This window comes from Microcebus murinus, chromosome 4, assembly GCF_040939455.1.
Source record: "Microcebus murinus isolate Inina chromosome 4, M.murinus_Inina_mat1.0, whole genome shotgun sequence".
NCBI classification, from domain to species: domain Eukaryota; kingdom Metazoa; phylum Chordata; class Mammalia; order Primates; family Cheirogaleidae; genus Microcebus; species Microcebus murinus.
Genome location: NC_134107.1, coordinates 56,106,971 through 56,122,131, shown reverse-complemented (window position 1 = coordinate 56,122,131; position 15,161 = coordinate 56,106,971). Strand labels below are relative to the sequence as shown.

The 15,161-nt window shown below is 32.3% G+C and overlaps 1 protein-coding gene across 1 annotated transcript; it reads right to left on the bottom strand.

Moving 5' to 3' along the window:
* Nucleotides 1-7,736: 7,736 nt before the first annotated feature.
* On the bottom strand, nucleotides 7,737-9,017 carry LOC105883405 (olfactory receptor 52P1-like). Its single transcript, XM_012786473.2, has one exon. The coding sequence runs from the start codon at nucleotides 8,764-8,766 to the stop codon at nucleotides 7,813-7,815; it is 954 nt and encodes a 317-aa protein (XP_012641927.1). The 5' UTR covers nucleotides 8,767-9,017; the 3' UTR covers nucleotides 7,737-7,812.
* Between the last annotated feature and the right edge of the window lie 6,144 nt (nucleotides 9,018-15,161).

Genomic DNA, 15,161 nt, shown 5'->3' with positions numbered 1-15,161 from the left:
GTTAACCTGATTACTTACTTGCCTGAGCTAGTGTTTTTATGTTTTTTTACTGTGAAGTTCTTTTCTTTTCTTTTTTTTAAATATCTATTTCTATAGGGTACTAGAGACTTATTTCCTCTTCCTTAACGTCAGAATAGCTACTTAATTGAATACATCATTTCAAATTCCTCTACATGGGAGATTTTTATTATTCCCCTGTGATTAATGTATTCAATAATTTATTTATATCAGTGTGGATTTATGTATATTTACATTATATTTCAGATTATTATCCAGTGTCCTTTTATTTATTTTAATGCTTCAGTTGTTTCAGTTTGGTCATTGGTAGCTCTTTCATGTAACTTCTGTTCCTCTTTGTGCGGTGTGGGTATATATGTTTGTGTATGTGTGTGTGTTTGTATACGTGTGTGTATTTTAGCACTTCTTAACCTATGGCACTATAAAATGGTCGAGGTTCATCCTGGATATTTCCTCACTCAGTTCTGCAATGAACCATTTCCCCCAGAAATTTTGTTGCTTTTGTTAGCTAATGGTGTCAGAAAGACATTTAAGGAACAATAAGCACACTTAGGGCCCACGTGTGCTTATTGCTATTTAAATGTCTTTCTTCTGACTCTTTTGGCTGACAGAGCATGCAGTTATATGTGTGCATGCTCACTCAGGTTTATACATGTAATGATACAGATTTCTATATGTAACTATTTGTATCTAAATTAAGATAATCTTCAGTTTTTATTAATGTCTGCAACTTTAAATAATTTAATTCTGGCATGGATCTTTCTAGGGTCTTCCCCTGTTTATCAGTAAATTCTCCCTTCTATAGTAAAAAAACTGACTTCAACCTTCTGTCATCCATTTACTTCACTGGTAATTTACAGTTCAGATGTAAAGCAGTATGAAAATTGCTGATCTTTGCCCCCGTGGGCAATAACTTTATCAACTAAAGTACAACACTTATGGGCAGTTCATTTTGCCTTTATTCCTAAACTCCATTCATTTCCCAAGTTACTTAGGTCAGTACCTTATCCCACCACCCCTTCTGTGAAATTGTTTTAGACCTCTGCCATGCAGTTAGATTATTTTTTTACAGTATGAACTTCTGAGAATTTCCCAACCTTCTGATTATTTTTAATTTACATATACTAAAAGTATTTTTGTGCTGTAAGGTTCATTTATTTTCCTTTTTACAAATGCATAATGTCATGTATCTACCACCTCAGTAACATATTATACACTTTGCTATTCAAGTATGGACAAAGATAGTTTTGTTTCTTCCTCCCAAATCTGCATACCTTTTACTTCCTTTACTTAGGTCATTGCACTAGCTAGGAATTTCATTATGGTGTTGAAAAGGAGTTGTATGAGGAAGAAAATGTGCCTTCTTCCAGATGTTAGAGTGAAAACATTCAATTTTTCACCATTAAGTATGATATTAGAGTAGAACTCTTGGTAGCTTTCTTTATCAAATTGAAGGGTTTTTTGTTTGTTTGTTTGTTTCTTGAATGGGTACTAGATTTTGTCAAACACATTTACTGCACTAATTTGTATGATTATATGGCTTTTCCTTTTTAGTCTGTTGATATTATGGGTTATATCAATTGATTTTAAAATATTAAATCAGTCCTCAACACCTGGAATAAATCCTCCTTTTATTTGATGTAGTATCATTTTTATTAATTACTCAGTTTTATTTGTTAACACTTGTTTGGGCTTCATACATCTACCTTCATGAGAGGTATTGTTCTTAGTTTTCCTTTCTGTTAATGATTTTAATGTGCTTTGATATTAGAATAATGCAACCTCATAGAATGAATCAGGGAGTGTTCCCTCTGCTTCTATATTTCTAGAAGAGATTAGAGGGAATGAATATCGTTTATTTAAATGTTTTCTAGAACTCACCAGTGAAAGTATCTCATCCTGTTTTTTTCTGATTTGAAATGTTACTATTTACTGATTCATTTTTAATAGATTCCAACCAGTTCATATTTCAGTTTCTTCCTAAGTTTTGGTAGTTTGTGTCTTTGAAGGAATTGATCCATATAATCTGGTATCAAATTTATGGGCATAGGATTGCTTAGAGCACTTTTATCTCCCTTTAACTATCCATGTGACAAGCCATGATAACTCCATCTTTCATTTCTAGTATTAGAAATTTATTTTTACTAACATTTTCTTATTCACCTGGCTATAGTTTTATTAGTTTTATTATCTTTATAGAGATAATATTTTGGTTTATAGATTTCTGAATTTTTCCTTTATTTAATTTATTTGATATCTTTTTGAATTGTTATTGTTTCTTTTCCTCTTTTTGCTTTATGTTTGTTTTTCTTCTTCAAGTTTCCTGAAATGAAAGGTTAAATTACTGATTATAGATATCTCTTCTGATATTAATTATGCATTTAATATTATATAATTTCCTATAATACTATTTTCACTGCATCCCACACATTTTCATTACGTTTGATTTTGATTTTATTTATTTTGATTTCAAAATAGAATGTTTAAAAAATATTTCTTGTGACTTTTTCTTTTATCTATATATTATTTAGAAGTATATTGTTTAATCTCCAGATATTTGGGAATTAATTAGGTATGTTTCTGCTAATAATATCTAGTTTAAGTCAATTGTGGTATGTGAACTACTTTGGATTATTATTATTGTTTTTTACATTTGTTAAGGTGTGTTTTATGGCCCAGAATGTGGTCTATCTTTGTGAATGTTTCATATGAGCTTAGAAGAATGGTCATTGTGATGTCATTAAATAAAGTATTCTACAAATATGGTTAGATCAAGCTATCGATGACATTCTTTAGCTTACCTATTTATTTATACTCTGCTTCCTTGATCAATTACTGAAAGAGAGGAGTTCAATTCTCCATTTACAGTAGTAGAATTTTCTATATCTCTTTGCAGTTTTGTCAGTTTTGCTTACATATTCTGATTGTTGTTAAGTTAATATATATTAATGATTGTTATGTCTTTCTGGAGATACGACTTTTTGTTATTATAATATGACCACTTTTATGATAATTTTATATGATCTAAAGTCTGCTTTGTTGAAAATTAAAGTAGATGGTCCAATTTTCTTTTGGTTAGCATTGCATACATTTTTTATACCTTTACTTTTAACATTTGTTTGTTTTTATATTTAAAGTCAGTTTATTGTACACAATATGCAGGTGTATCCTGGATGTTTTTATTTATTATGAAAATCTTTGCTTTTTAATTGGTGTTTAGACAATTCACAGTTGAAGGTTTATTAATATTATTGAATTAATATATGTAACTATATTCTAGTCATTACATTGATTTTTTTCATTCTTTATTTTTTCTTTCCCCCTTTTTCCTGTCTTCCCTGGATTTAATGAGATTATGACATGATTCCATTTTCTCTCCTTTCTTAGAATATCATTATACTCCTTTAAAGTGTTTAGTAGTTGCCATAGAGTTTTCAGTATATGTTTAGAATTAATCTAAACCCACTTTCAAATAACACTGAACTGTTTATACATAGTGGAGGTACCTTATGATGGAGTTCTCCCAATCCTTCGTCTCCCATTCTTTATAATATTGCTGTTATTTATTTTTATTTCCTTTATCCATATCCTTTAATCACCTAGTACCTGGTTACTACTATTGCTTTGAACAATGAGTCATATATTAAATCAACTAATTATAAGTAATATCAAATCTTTTATATCACCTTCATTTTTTTCCAAAGATTTTTTTTTCTTTACTTAGATTCCAGCCTCTCATCTATATATTTTTCCTTCTCCCTGAGTTATTCTAACATTCTTATAGAACAGGATAGTATGAGTTTCCAGTGGTGTCTTATTCAGGTAAACTGACATTTACTATGATTCTCTGTGTTGGCCTGACTCTCCAGATTTTGGGGGTAGCAATTGTTCCTATAACCTCATTTAACTATGAGTTGAGAAAACTAAATGGTTTTTGGGCTTTTTTATTCTTACAGTTTTTGTTGTTGTTGTTGTTTGTTAGCCATAAATTCTTTGCCTAAGCCAATGTCTAGAAGATTTTTTCCCACATTTTCCTCTAGAATTCTTATGGTTTCATGCCTTACATTTAAAAACAATTATAACACCAATAAATAAATAAATACATGGGACTTGATTAAATTAAAAGCTTCTTCACAGCAAAGGAGCTAATTAACAGAGAAAATAGACAACCTACTGAATGGGAGAAAATATTTACAAACTGTACATTTGATAAAGGGCTAGTATCCAGAACCTACACTGAATTCAAACAAATCAGCAAGAAAAAAACTATTACAAAGTGGACAAAAGGCATGAAAAGAAGTTTCTCAAAAGAAGACAGACAAATGGCCAAGAAACATATGATAAAATGCTCAACTATACTAATCATCAGGGAAATGCAAATTAAAACCACAATGAGATATCACCTTACCCCTGTCAGAATGGCTATTATAAAAAGTCAAAAACCAATGGTGCCTGTGTGGATGCAGAGAGAAAGGAATGCTTATATGCTGTTGGTGAAACTGCAAATTAGCATAACGTCTATAGAAATCAGTATAGAGATTCCTCAAAGAACTATAGACCTACCATTTGATCCAGTAATCCCACTACTGGGTATTTACCCAGAGGAAAAGAAGTCATTTTTCAAAAAGACAGCTGCACTCAAATATTTGTTGCAGCACAATTCACAATTGCAAAGATGTGGAATCCACCTAAGTGTCCATCAATACCTGAGTGGATTAACAAAATATATATAGCCCCCATGTACTACTACTCAGCCCTAAAAAGAAATAAATTAATGTCTTCTGGAGACATTTGGATGGACCTGGAGACCATTATCCAAAGTAAAATGTCCCAAGAATAGAAAAATAAAGACCACATGTACTGTAATAATTTGGAATTAATTGATGGGCACGCATGGCAGAGAGAAGTAAAAGTCATTGGAAATCAAGAAGGGAGAAGAGTAAAAGAGGAGAAGGAAATCCAACTCAACAGGTAAAATGAACACTTTTGGGGTGATAGGCACACTAATAACCCTGACTTAAGCATTGGAAAAACAATCCATGTAACAAAAATATTTGTGTCCTCATAATATTTTTAAAATTACAAAAAATAATTTTTACTTGCTATAAGGAGAGGAGTGATGATTTATAAACTTTTTATAAATTGGAACTAAAATAGAAATTCTTATATGCATTTTAACCAAAATTTCCCACTAAATATTTAGACAATTTACTACATATCTCTGTATCTGGAGATAGATATGGATATGGATAAATAGGTAAATAGATATTTGGATAAACACAGATAGATATGTAAATATTTGAACCATAACCATGAAATTTCTGAGGACTAAATGAAATAATAAATACTTTCCTATTAGCACTTTCCTATTATTTGAGGTAAGTCTGATTTAATGAATGAATTTTAACATAAATTGTCATAACCATAGCTATTAGTTAAAAGGAAAAAAATTTAATTCCTCAAGGAAGACCATTTCTTTCTGAATTATATATGTTCATATGGTTATTGAAATTGTTATATATAACCGAAACTAAACTACAAAATAAATTTCACACATAAATGTGTATATGTAGAAAATACTAGATGATAAAGTAGACCTTTATCTTAACAAATGTTTATCTGTAAATGTTTTCCTCAATTTTAAAACATTGTTCTTATAAAATATTTTGATAGAACATGTAAAACTAAAAGGTTAAGAAAGACAACTATACAGTGATGTAAGTGACTTAGATCTTAAAATATATCCATCTCTTGCTCAAAATTATAGATCAGAGAACGGATAGATAATAAACAGTTCAAGCTTTGTTGGCCATGCAGTATCTGTCGTAATTATTCCACTTTACCATTACAGGGCAAAAGTGTCCACAGACAACGCGTAAATTAATGGATACGGCACTTCTCCAAAGAGGCAGCAACCTGTATTTGGACTATGTACTATCACTTGTTCCATTGGCCTGACATATTCATGTGCGATTGATCAAATGTAGTATTAGTATTTTGTATAAATATAAAATATAGGTATGGCCACTTAATTAATACATTTAGGTTTGGGGACAGATTTATTATCTGGAGCCAGATCATCCATTTTATGCCAGATTGTATGGGACTTACACCATTATCATTGTGCTGTTCTTTATTTCCTAAGGTGAACGATGACCTTCATAGTGACACAAGTCAGACCTTTTCTAATTGGATGTCTCTTGCTGCTTTTCTAACTGTATGACTTTCTTTGAAGCTTTCTTCTCCTTTGCTTTTATGAAATCACTCTCTTCTGGATGTGTTCTCACTTTTCTTACTATTTCTATTGATGTTCATTATGATGTTACCTCTACTCAGACACATTTGCCTTGTTTTCTTTCTGGTAAAATCATCATTCTTGAAGATTAAGGTCAACCTTTCCTTGGCATCTCCTCCAGTAGGCTATGACTGGAATTTTTTTCTCTGGCTCAGTGTTATTTTTCCATAATCACCTATACAATTTTTAAGCTGTATTACATTGAATGTATTTTTCTCTATAATAACTGGTATAGATGCTGTTTTTCTGTTTATTGATGATTTTAATTAATTTATTTATTCTTTTACTACTTAGTTTATCATATCACTGTAGCATATATTTGACCCATAAATAGTTTATGACATGGACAAATTTATGACAGATTACTAATTTCAGTGACTTAGAATGATATTCATTAAGATTAGAGGTATAATAGGGTGGTCCTGATTGAGATAGTTAGTGAAAATGTCCAATTTTGGATGTGTTAAAGGAATAAGACTTTGTGGTAAAGCTGCCTAGTTTGGAGCTACATTTAGGCATCTGGAAAAATACCTTTGCTAATTGATCATAATATTTCTAATGCCTATTATACCACTGACACTGGTGTATATAAGGACTAAGGTATCGCTGACTATTGTGATAATTATGTTCCATTCATTGCCTCATTTGATCCTTACCTTGACCTTATGATATATGTAAATAATTGTCTTCATTTAACAAATGATAAAAGTAATGATATACAGAGTTAAAAATAAAATTTATTCAGCTGTTAGTGAATAAAGCAGAATTTCAAATTGACTTTTCTCTTCTCAGAATCCTAGCTCCTAAATACCTGTTATAGCCACTCAAAATATATTCATTGAAAAAATTGACAAAATACATGATTACTATACCAAAAGAAAGTACAACTATTTGCTACATAATTACATACAAACATTAATAAAGCATATTCAGTGAATTAACAATAAGAATAATGCTGTAGGAAACAAATATGAAAAGCCAAAGTTCTAGCAAATTAATTCATTTCAGAACACAAAAATGTCCAATTCTGGATAGAGCTGGGCCCATTCTACTAAATGAAGTATCACAAGAATTTGGAAAAGACCTTTCCATCAGGATGTGCAGAGTTCAAATTAGGAAAAATATATATTATAAATTGCAGAGTCCATTATATTGAGAAGTTTTAAATTTTTACAGTAATTGGTCTAGTCATTTTACATTTTTGAATACAATAAAATATTCTTGATAACATGGAACATAAAATGATATTAATAATAATTACAATCATCATTAATATTATTGAAAACATTCTACAAAAGGCATTCCATTATTTCTAAAAGAATGAAAGAAAAATCATAAAAAAATAAAAGAAATAGAGAAAAAATGCACAACATCAAAAATCCCTGCTACAAAGCTTAGTCAAATTGAGAGATAACATTTTGGAACAAGGAGGTGACATTGTTAACACACTATGACTATGTGAGCCAGATTCTGCCAAAATGATTTTGAATTTAAATGTTTTATTCTTCAGAAATTTTCTTATTTGGGAAAAAAAGACTCACCACTCGGTCACGAATCTGCTTGGTCTTGACACCATACACTAAGGGATTGACTGTAGGGGGCACTAGAAGGTACAAACTTGCAAAAATTATGTGGACGCTTGGAGGTACCTTCTTGCCAATGCGGTGAGTTAGGAAGCTAAACAGTGCAGGGGTGTAGGAGACGAGGATAGTGCCGACATGGGCAGCACAGGTGCCCAGTGCTTTAGAGCGGGCATTCTGGGAAGACAGCCGGAAGACAGCCTGGAGGATTTTGATATAGGATGTGGCTATGAGCCCTAGGTCCAATATCATTACTGAAAGGGCCACAGAGATTCCGTATGCTCTGTTAATGAGGGTGTTGGCACTGGCCAACTTCACCACTGCCATATGCTCACAATAGGCATGATTGATGACATTTTTGGTGTAATATGGTAGCTTGTTAATGAGAAGAGGACAGGGCAAAACCATAAGGATAGCTCGCATTGCACCAACTAAAAACATTTTAATGACCATTGGTGTTGTCAGGATGGTTGTATAACGCAATGGGATGCAAATAGCCACATAGCGGTCAAAAGCCATGGCAACTAGGAGGGCAGACTCAATAATGCAAAATGTGTGGATGAAATACAATTGTGCTAGGCAGACATTAAAGTCAACCCAGTGTGCATCAAACCAGAAGATGCCAAGCATCTTGGGTGCTGTGGAAGAGACAAGAGCCATGTCATTCATTGCCAGCATGCAAAGGAAGAAATACATAGGCTGGTGGAGGCTTGGCTCCAGCTTGATAGTAACAATGATTACAGTGTTCCCCAGCAAAGTCAGGGCAAACAACAGACAGACAGGGATGCCAATCCAGTGCTGAAAATCTTGCAAACCAGGAATACCAACCAGGAAGAAAGACGAGATGTGGTAATATGTTGCATTGTCTCCCATGTTAAAACTTTAGAGGTTGCATGTTTAGTACAAAGTAGCCAGGAAAAACTCTTCCATGATTCTGCCTGTGGGGGTTCCAGACACAATGTATAGTAACCTATATGAAAAGCCAACTCTTCTCCTACACCTTTGTAAATCATCCGGTAAAACACTTCAGCACTCCATGCTCCAGCATCCTCAACTGCAAATGAGAAGTTTAATTTCATTTTCTGAGTTTTGCTATTTTATTCAATTCCACTACATAGTTTTTATTTCTTATAAGAAGAGTAGTTAGTAATAAAATAACCTCATCTTTATGCCAAAGCCAGTGTTTGTGACATAAACAGTCCTAGAAGAAAAGATAATTTGCTGTTATCAAAGATACTGGGATAAAATATGGAGAAACAAACACATACACACAAAATAAGAGAGGCATTTAAACATGCAATCGTTTTTTAAGAATACTGTTGTCCTTAGGCAGCATAACTTAATCAGGAATTCAGAATAGGATCCCCAAATTCTAAAACTAAGTAAAAAGCATATCAAAATTAAAGATAATAAAATGCTTTATCATCAGTCATGGGTAAATTTATGCCAATTTTAGATGAAGTCATGAAGAAGATTTGAAGATGGACAGAGTTACACAACCATATAAAAATAATAAAAGTTTTATTTCTTTGTGCTGTCAAATGATTTAAAATAACTATTAAATACATGTAATAACATTAGTTCTTAATAAATTCAATCTATTTTTCTACAAGCCACAGCTCCCTCTGTAGACTCACCCCTCTGGCTCTCACAGCCATATGCATAATTAAGGTAAAGAGGAAAAGCAACTACAGTTCAGTGTTTTGGATTTCAACATGAGAGTAGCTGCTATGACCACATCCTTTAATTCTGACAAGAGCCCTCTATCCTGCTTCTCAGAATCCAGTTTCTCCCTCATACCAAATTTTTAGCATATTCACTCCATTCTTCATAACATGATTTTTATTTATAATTGCCCCCAGTTTATTAATTTCTACTTCTGACCCTCACTGATGGGAAATAGCAATGCTTCCTTGTCTGGATGTCCAAATAGTGCCTTTGTGGAAAATACCATTTCTGGTTATTGTATCTACATTCTATTAATATCACTAAACATATGCTACTCTGGGCTGAAAGAAGTTAGTCTCTGAGATATTTCCTAGTAATGAATTGAAAAAAGTCAATGGCTTATAAAATACTTCAGAAAAATTCAGAGCTTAAACTTTCACCAGAATATAGAAACTTAGAGTAGTGAAAATTGACACATAAAGCCTATAACCTGAAATAGAGATAAGAACTTAACACAAAATCAACAAATATAGAACTTTCAAGGAATGAATTTTTAAAAGTATTTATTGAGCTTTGTCTCTTTGTAAATCTTAAATGACTGCTTCTCATTTGGAAGCTGGGTTTTTCAAGTTCCGTACATATATTTGTCTCTGGGAGAATCAAACACATAAAAGACTGATGCAAAATGAGAGTTCGTAATTAAGCCCAGAGTTCTAATTAAAGAAGCAACTTAACCCACCTAAAGATATATACGTAGATTAGCTAAGAATCATTGCTTAGGTATACAAACAAGCATACTTGTTATGATAAATTAATATAAATATTTAAAAATCATTCTCTTATAGTTTCCAATAAATTTGCTTATAAGATGGCAGCATGTCAAAATTATATCAAGACAAAAAAACCAAAGTGACTTTCACTTAAATAAGAGAAGCTTCCTGTCAGGGCTCTAGAAACAAAACACAGAGAAATTTGCAGAGAACAACCTCAACTGATGATCTGCTTGTACAGTCACCACTCCTTCCTAGGAAGTCTTCTCTAGCTTCTCTCAGCATGGTTTTGAATGGAACTTTGGAGACATCTATTTATTTCTATAAGGTAATGCTTAATATTATCTTCAGCAGACAGTCTGCCCAGACCACTCTACCACTTTAACTCTTCTGTTGACATTATTATTCCATTTGTTTCTGAGCCAAATAAATACCTTCTTCCTTCTAATAACTTGGGCTTTGACAATTTGCTTGTTTCTAGGTCAATCAACAAAGCCTCTTGCCTGAAATCTGACACCAGAGGAGATGACTGTATCAGAATACAGAATACTATATTTTCTATACAGCCTTTTTTGAATGTACTACATATTTGATATTAATGTATCACAATAACAATGCAATACTCCAAACTAAATTCAATTAAGTTCTTCCATTCTGTTTCATCTGACAGTATTTTATTTGGTGGCAACAACAACCAACCAGCCTATAAAGTTAGAAATCTCCCACTACCCTTGCCCCTTCCCTCCATTCAACTCTAATACTTCAGGCAAGCACTCACTAAGCCTCTTATTTATGTTAAAGCTGTTACCATAGTCTTTGCATTTGTTTATTGTCATGCCAGCCTCCTTCATAAGACAGAAACCACCAAAAGGAACGCATTGAACTCCAGTAAACTCACAATAAATTTCAGGGGATATCCGATTCTTCTGTACATCTTCTATAGTCTTAAGATTTTCAATGATTTTTAATCTTGTTACTAAAGCTTCTGACTCTTCAGAGGTGGTCTGTCTATTCACAGTTATTGTCTACTATCTGTTCACTTCTGCTGCCTTCTTAGAATTTGTACTTTCAAAATTATTTCTAGGAAGAGTTGCATAACTAGAGATGAACCTTTAGTAGAGATTTACAAGATTCTTCCATAATTATCTTGAATATACGTGTGTGTATCTGTCCTCTAGAATTGTCTCATTCCTCTTCTCCATTACTAAATCACATTATTCAAATGCCCATGTCTCTTATTAATGTATAATATCATTTATAGGTTTGCAAATCTTCCTTTCCTATTGACTTCCACCAAATTTATCTTGAATATTATCATACAACCTACTGTGTATTGCAGATGGTAATAAAAATAGCCACCTGTTCCCTGCAAATGTTTAAATGATTATTTTCAACTCCAGCATCTCAGTCCATGAGCATATATGGGAATGGTTATAATATGATAGTGCTTGTAGCAGTAAAGTATCTGTGTCAAGTGGATAGATATGTTGCTTTGTAATAGGCTATTCCAATGCTCAGGAGGCATCTGAGATCTAGAAGGCTGATGGGTCCCAGGACTAAAAACAAAGTAGTAGCAATGTCCCTCTGGAACAGCCATGTTAACATTGCAAACTTCCCAGAGTGTATATGTGCTTAGTATTCATGTGTTTCTCCTCTGGATACTGTAGCCTTAGGAGGCTGTCCCATGGTGTCCAGTAAAATGAGATGCCTGAGATGCCAATCAAATATGTAGTTCACTGGAGAAATATGCAAGGAAACTAGGAAGAGCAAACCAATTTAGTGTGAGCAAGATATCTGAAAATTAAGAGATGGACATTGCAAATTCTAATTCCAGAATGACTATCATTGAATTCTCACTTTTGCTTCAGGAGAAGATTCAGGTCTTCTGAAAGAGTAATGGAGCCTAAAATATTTCACAATGTCCATTCGGTTTTGCTTTTTCCCTTGTAAGATTTTAGTGAGACACAATTTTCATACATACCCTCTATATTTCTTCTCCCCATATGAACATGTGCTCACATGCACTTATAGGTTCATATGTATTCTGTTTTTCAGAGGAAATAAGTCAATAGATTTCTATTTGCTGTGGCTAAAGCTATTGGCCCTTCAGCTCTATATACCTGATCATATTTCTTTATTTCCTTATATTCCTATCAATTTTTAGCTTTCTTTTTTTTTTTTTTCTGATGGGGGCTTAAATAGTATTTCAGTGCTGTTCTAATTTTTACTTTCCTCATTGCCAAAGAGTTTGAACATCTATTCATGTGTTGGACAGCCCTTTGCCTACTTTTCTCTCCTACAAACTGGTTGTTTTTACTTTTGTTTTCTATTGAAAATTGTACATTTTTCTTGTTGATTTGCAAATGTTTTCTGGATATTCCTACTCAAATCTTGGTAGTCAAAGACATTGCAAACATTTTCTCCACTTGATATGTTATCTTTGTTTATGATGTTCTTAGTTCTATAGAAATCCTCAAATTTGATTTAAAGTTATCAAAATTTTACAGTACACTTCTGTACTCTTGGAATTTTCTTGTAAGTCTTTTCCCATATTTATGTCTCAGTTATTTTCTTGCATTAACTTTTCTAAGTTAACAGCTTTGTTTTAAAAAACTTAAAAATAAAATTATATTTAGTTGTGGGGTATATTATGAAGTCCATCAGGAAATTTCACCTCAAACTATGACTCCTTGGTGCAAAGAGTATTTAAAGTTGATGGCCTCTAGAGATCAACATGTACATGAAGGAGCTTTTGCTGTTTCTTCATAAAAATCCTGACCCAGTAGAAAGAATAATCAACTTCCCTTTCCCTCCCTGTTATCTCAACATATTGTAGGAAAGAATATCAAGGATACAACCAGACTTGGCCCAAATAATTTTAAATATAATACCACCTCTCTCAAGTTAATTTCCAAAGAGAGTCATTTACAATTCAATATATTTTCCCCATCCATTCATTCTCCCAAGTATCTATCCATCCTCCCTAGAAACCATTTATCTCCCCTAAACAGAATTATCTGTATTCCTCATCTCCTTCTCTCCTCTAGAATGAGGGTATATAAATTTCTAGATGCCACTGGAATATTGGGTAACTGCTGTGTGATTTTCTCCATGTGCATGATAAATAAATTCATTCTTCTATTAATCTGCTTTATTGTTAGTGGATCTTTCAGCAATCTTTTGGGGGAAATAGGAAGTTTTCCCTCACCCCTACACAACCAACTTTGTAGAAAAAAGAAAATGACTTATCCTGCGAGAAATCCAAGCAAGATAGATGAAATCTGAATAGATTGACAGAAATTACTAACTTGATTTATATCATTATCTGTGTATTTATGGCACAAAACAGGATGGGGGACACAGAGTGAAAATTGTACAGGCATATTTCTGAATAAGTAATATGGAGGTGTTAGTTTTTGACAGGAATTAAGATATTTTGTGGCAATTATCACATTGATTGAAAGAAATTGTTTTTGATTACTATTAAATCCTGAGTTTGGTTTTATATAAGACACCATGTAATTATGTCGTGAGCCACAAAGAGCTCATATTTATGAAATTTAGACTAGAACCAGCTTACTACATTTGGCTTACATTGATATATTTTAGCAAATTAAAGCAAGGATTAAAATTTGCATCAAAAGGAATACTAGTTAACCAGGTCCAAATGCTCTGTGATGTTTACTACAACGGATATTATTATCTCAATTTTCAAAGCTATTCCTTAGTTCAGGGATCATTCTGCCACAAAGAAAATTTTGGATATCTTAGAGATCACATAAAAATATTGTGGCCTTCTTGCTACAAATTATATCCTGGAAGTCAAGTTATCCTTATTTCCTTGAGAAATCCTGTTGAGAATGAATAAATGAAAAGCAGAGTTTTAAATCTTAAATTAATTCAGCCGATATTGAGAGACTTTTGGAAATGTTTCTGTAACTTACTAAATCATGTACTGATTTATTTTTCTTTTTACATTCTTTATCAGGGAAATATAGAATACATTTAGAACAAAATAAATAAATTAAAAGTATATTTAATTCAAACATCTGAACATTTTGGGAAACAGTTTTAATCAAGCTACTACTGAATGTCCCTTCAAGTCACAGCTTTTAAAGTAAAATTTTCATCTTAAAAGTTTGGGATCCTAAGTGGTAGTCTTTACTTTTTCCTCCACTACTTTTATTTCTATTATAATCTATAACAACATATGCGTCAATACAATTAAAGATCAGAGTTTAAAACAGCAGAAAAATACAAGAAAAAAATTTAAATTAATTATTTATTTACTAATTTCTAATTTAACAAATTTTACCCAAATTTCGATCATGTTTCAAAAATTGCACTGGAAGCAAAATACACAATAGTCAGCAAAATGACACTGCCCCCTGTAGGAAGCATAGATGAATACAGAAACATAACATGCAAGTCTCATATAACTTAAGAAATAGCATAATGCAATCAACACTTAGGAGCACATATGCAAGTAACTTTCATCAGAAACTAAGCAGGTGGGGGGGGGAATGGGTAAATTCATACCTACCAGATAAAATGCACACTATCTGGGGCATGGGCACACATAACCTTGACTTAAACGGTACAAAAGCAATTTATGTAACAAATGTTTGTACCCTTGTAATATTCTGAAATATTAAAATGAATAAATAAATACTATAATGCTAGAATTATAGTTCAATGATAAGATAATGCAGATAAAAATTCTAACATAGACTTGGAATAAGGACAGATTAAGAAAGGTTTCTGGGTAATACTAATACTTAAGATGAGAACTAAAATCTTTTTATAGTTGTTAGAAGATTTCCTATCATT

Excerpts from the sequence above, each read along its gene's own strand:
- LOC105883405 (XM_012786473.2), bottom strand. The coding sequence starts at position 8,766 with ATGGGAGACAATGCAACATATTACCACATCTCGTCTTTCTTCCTGGTT.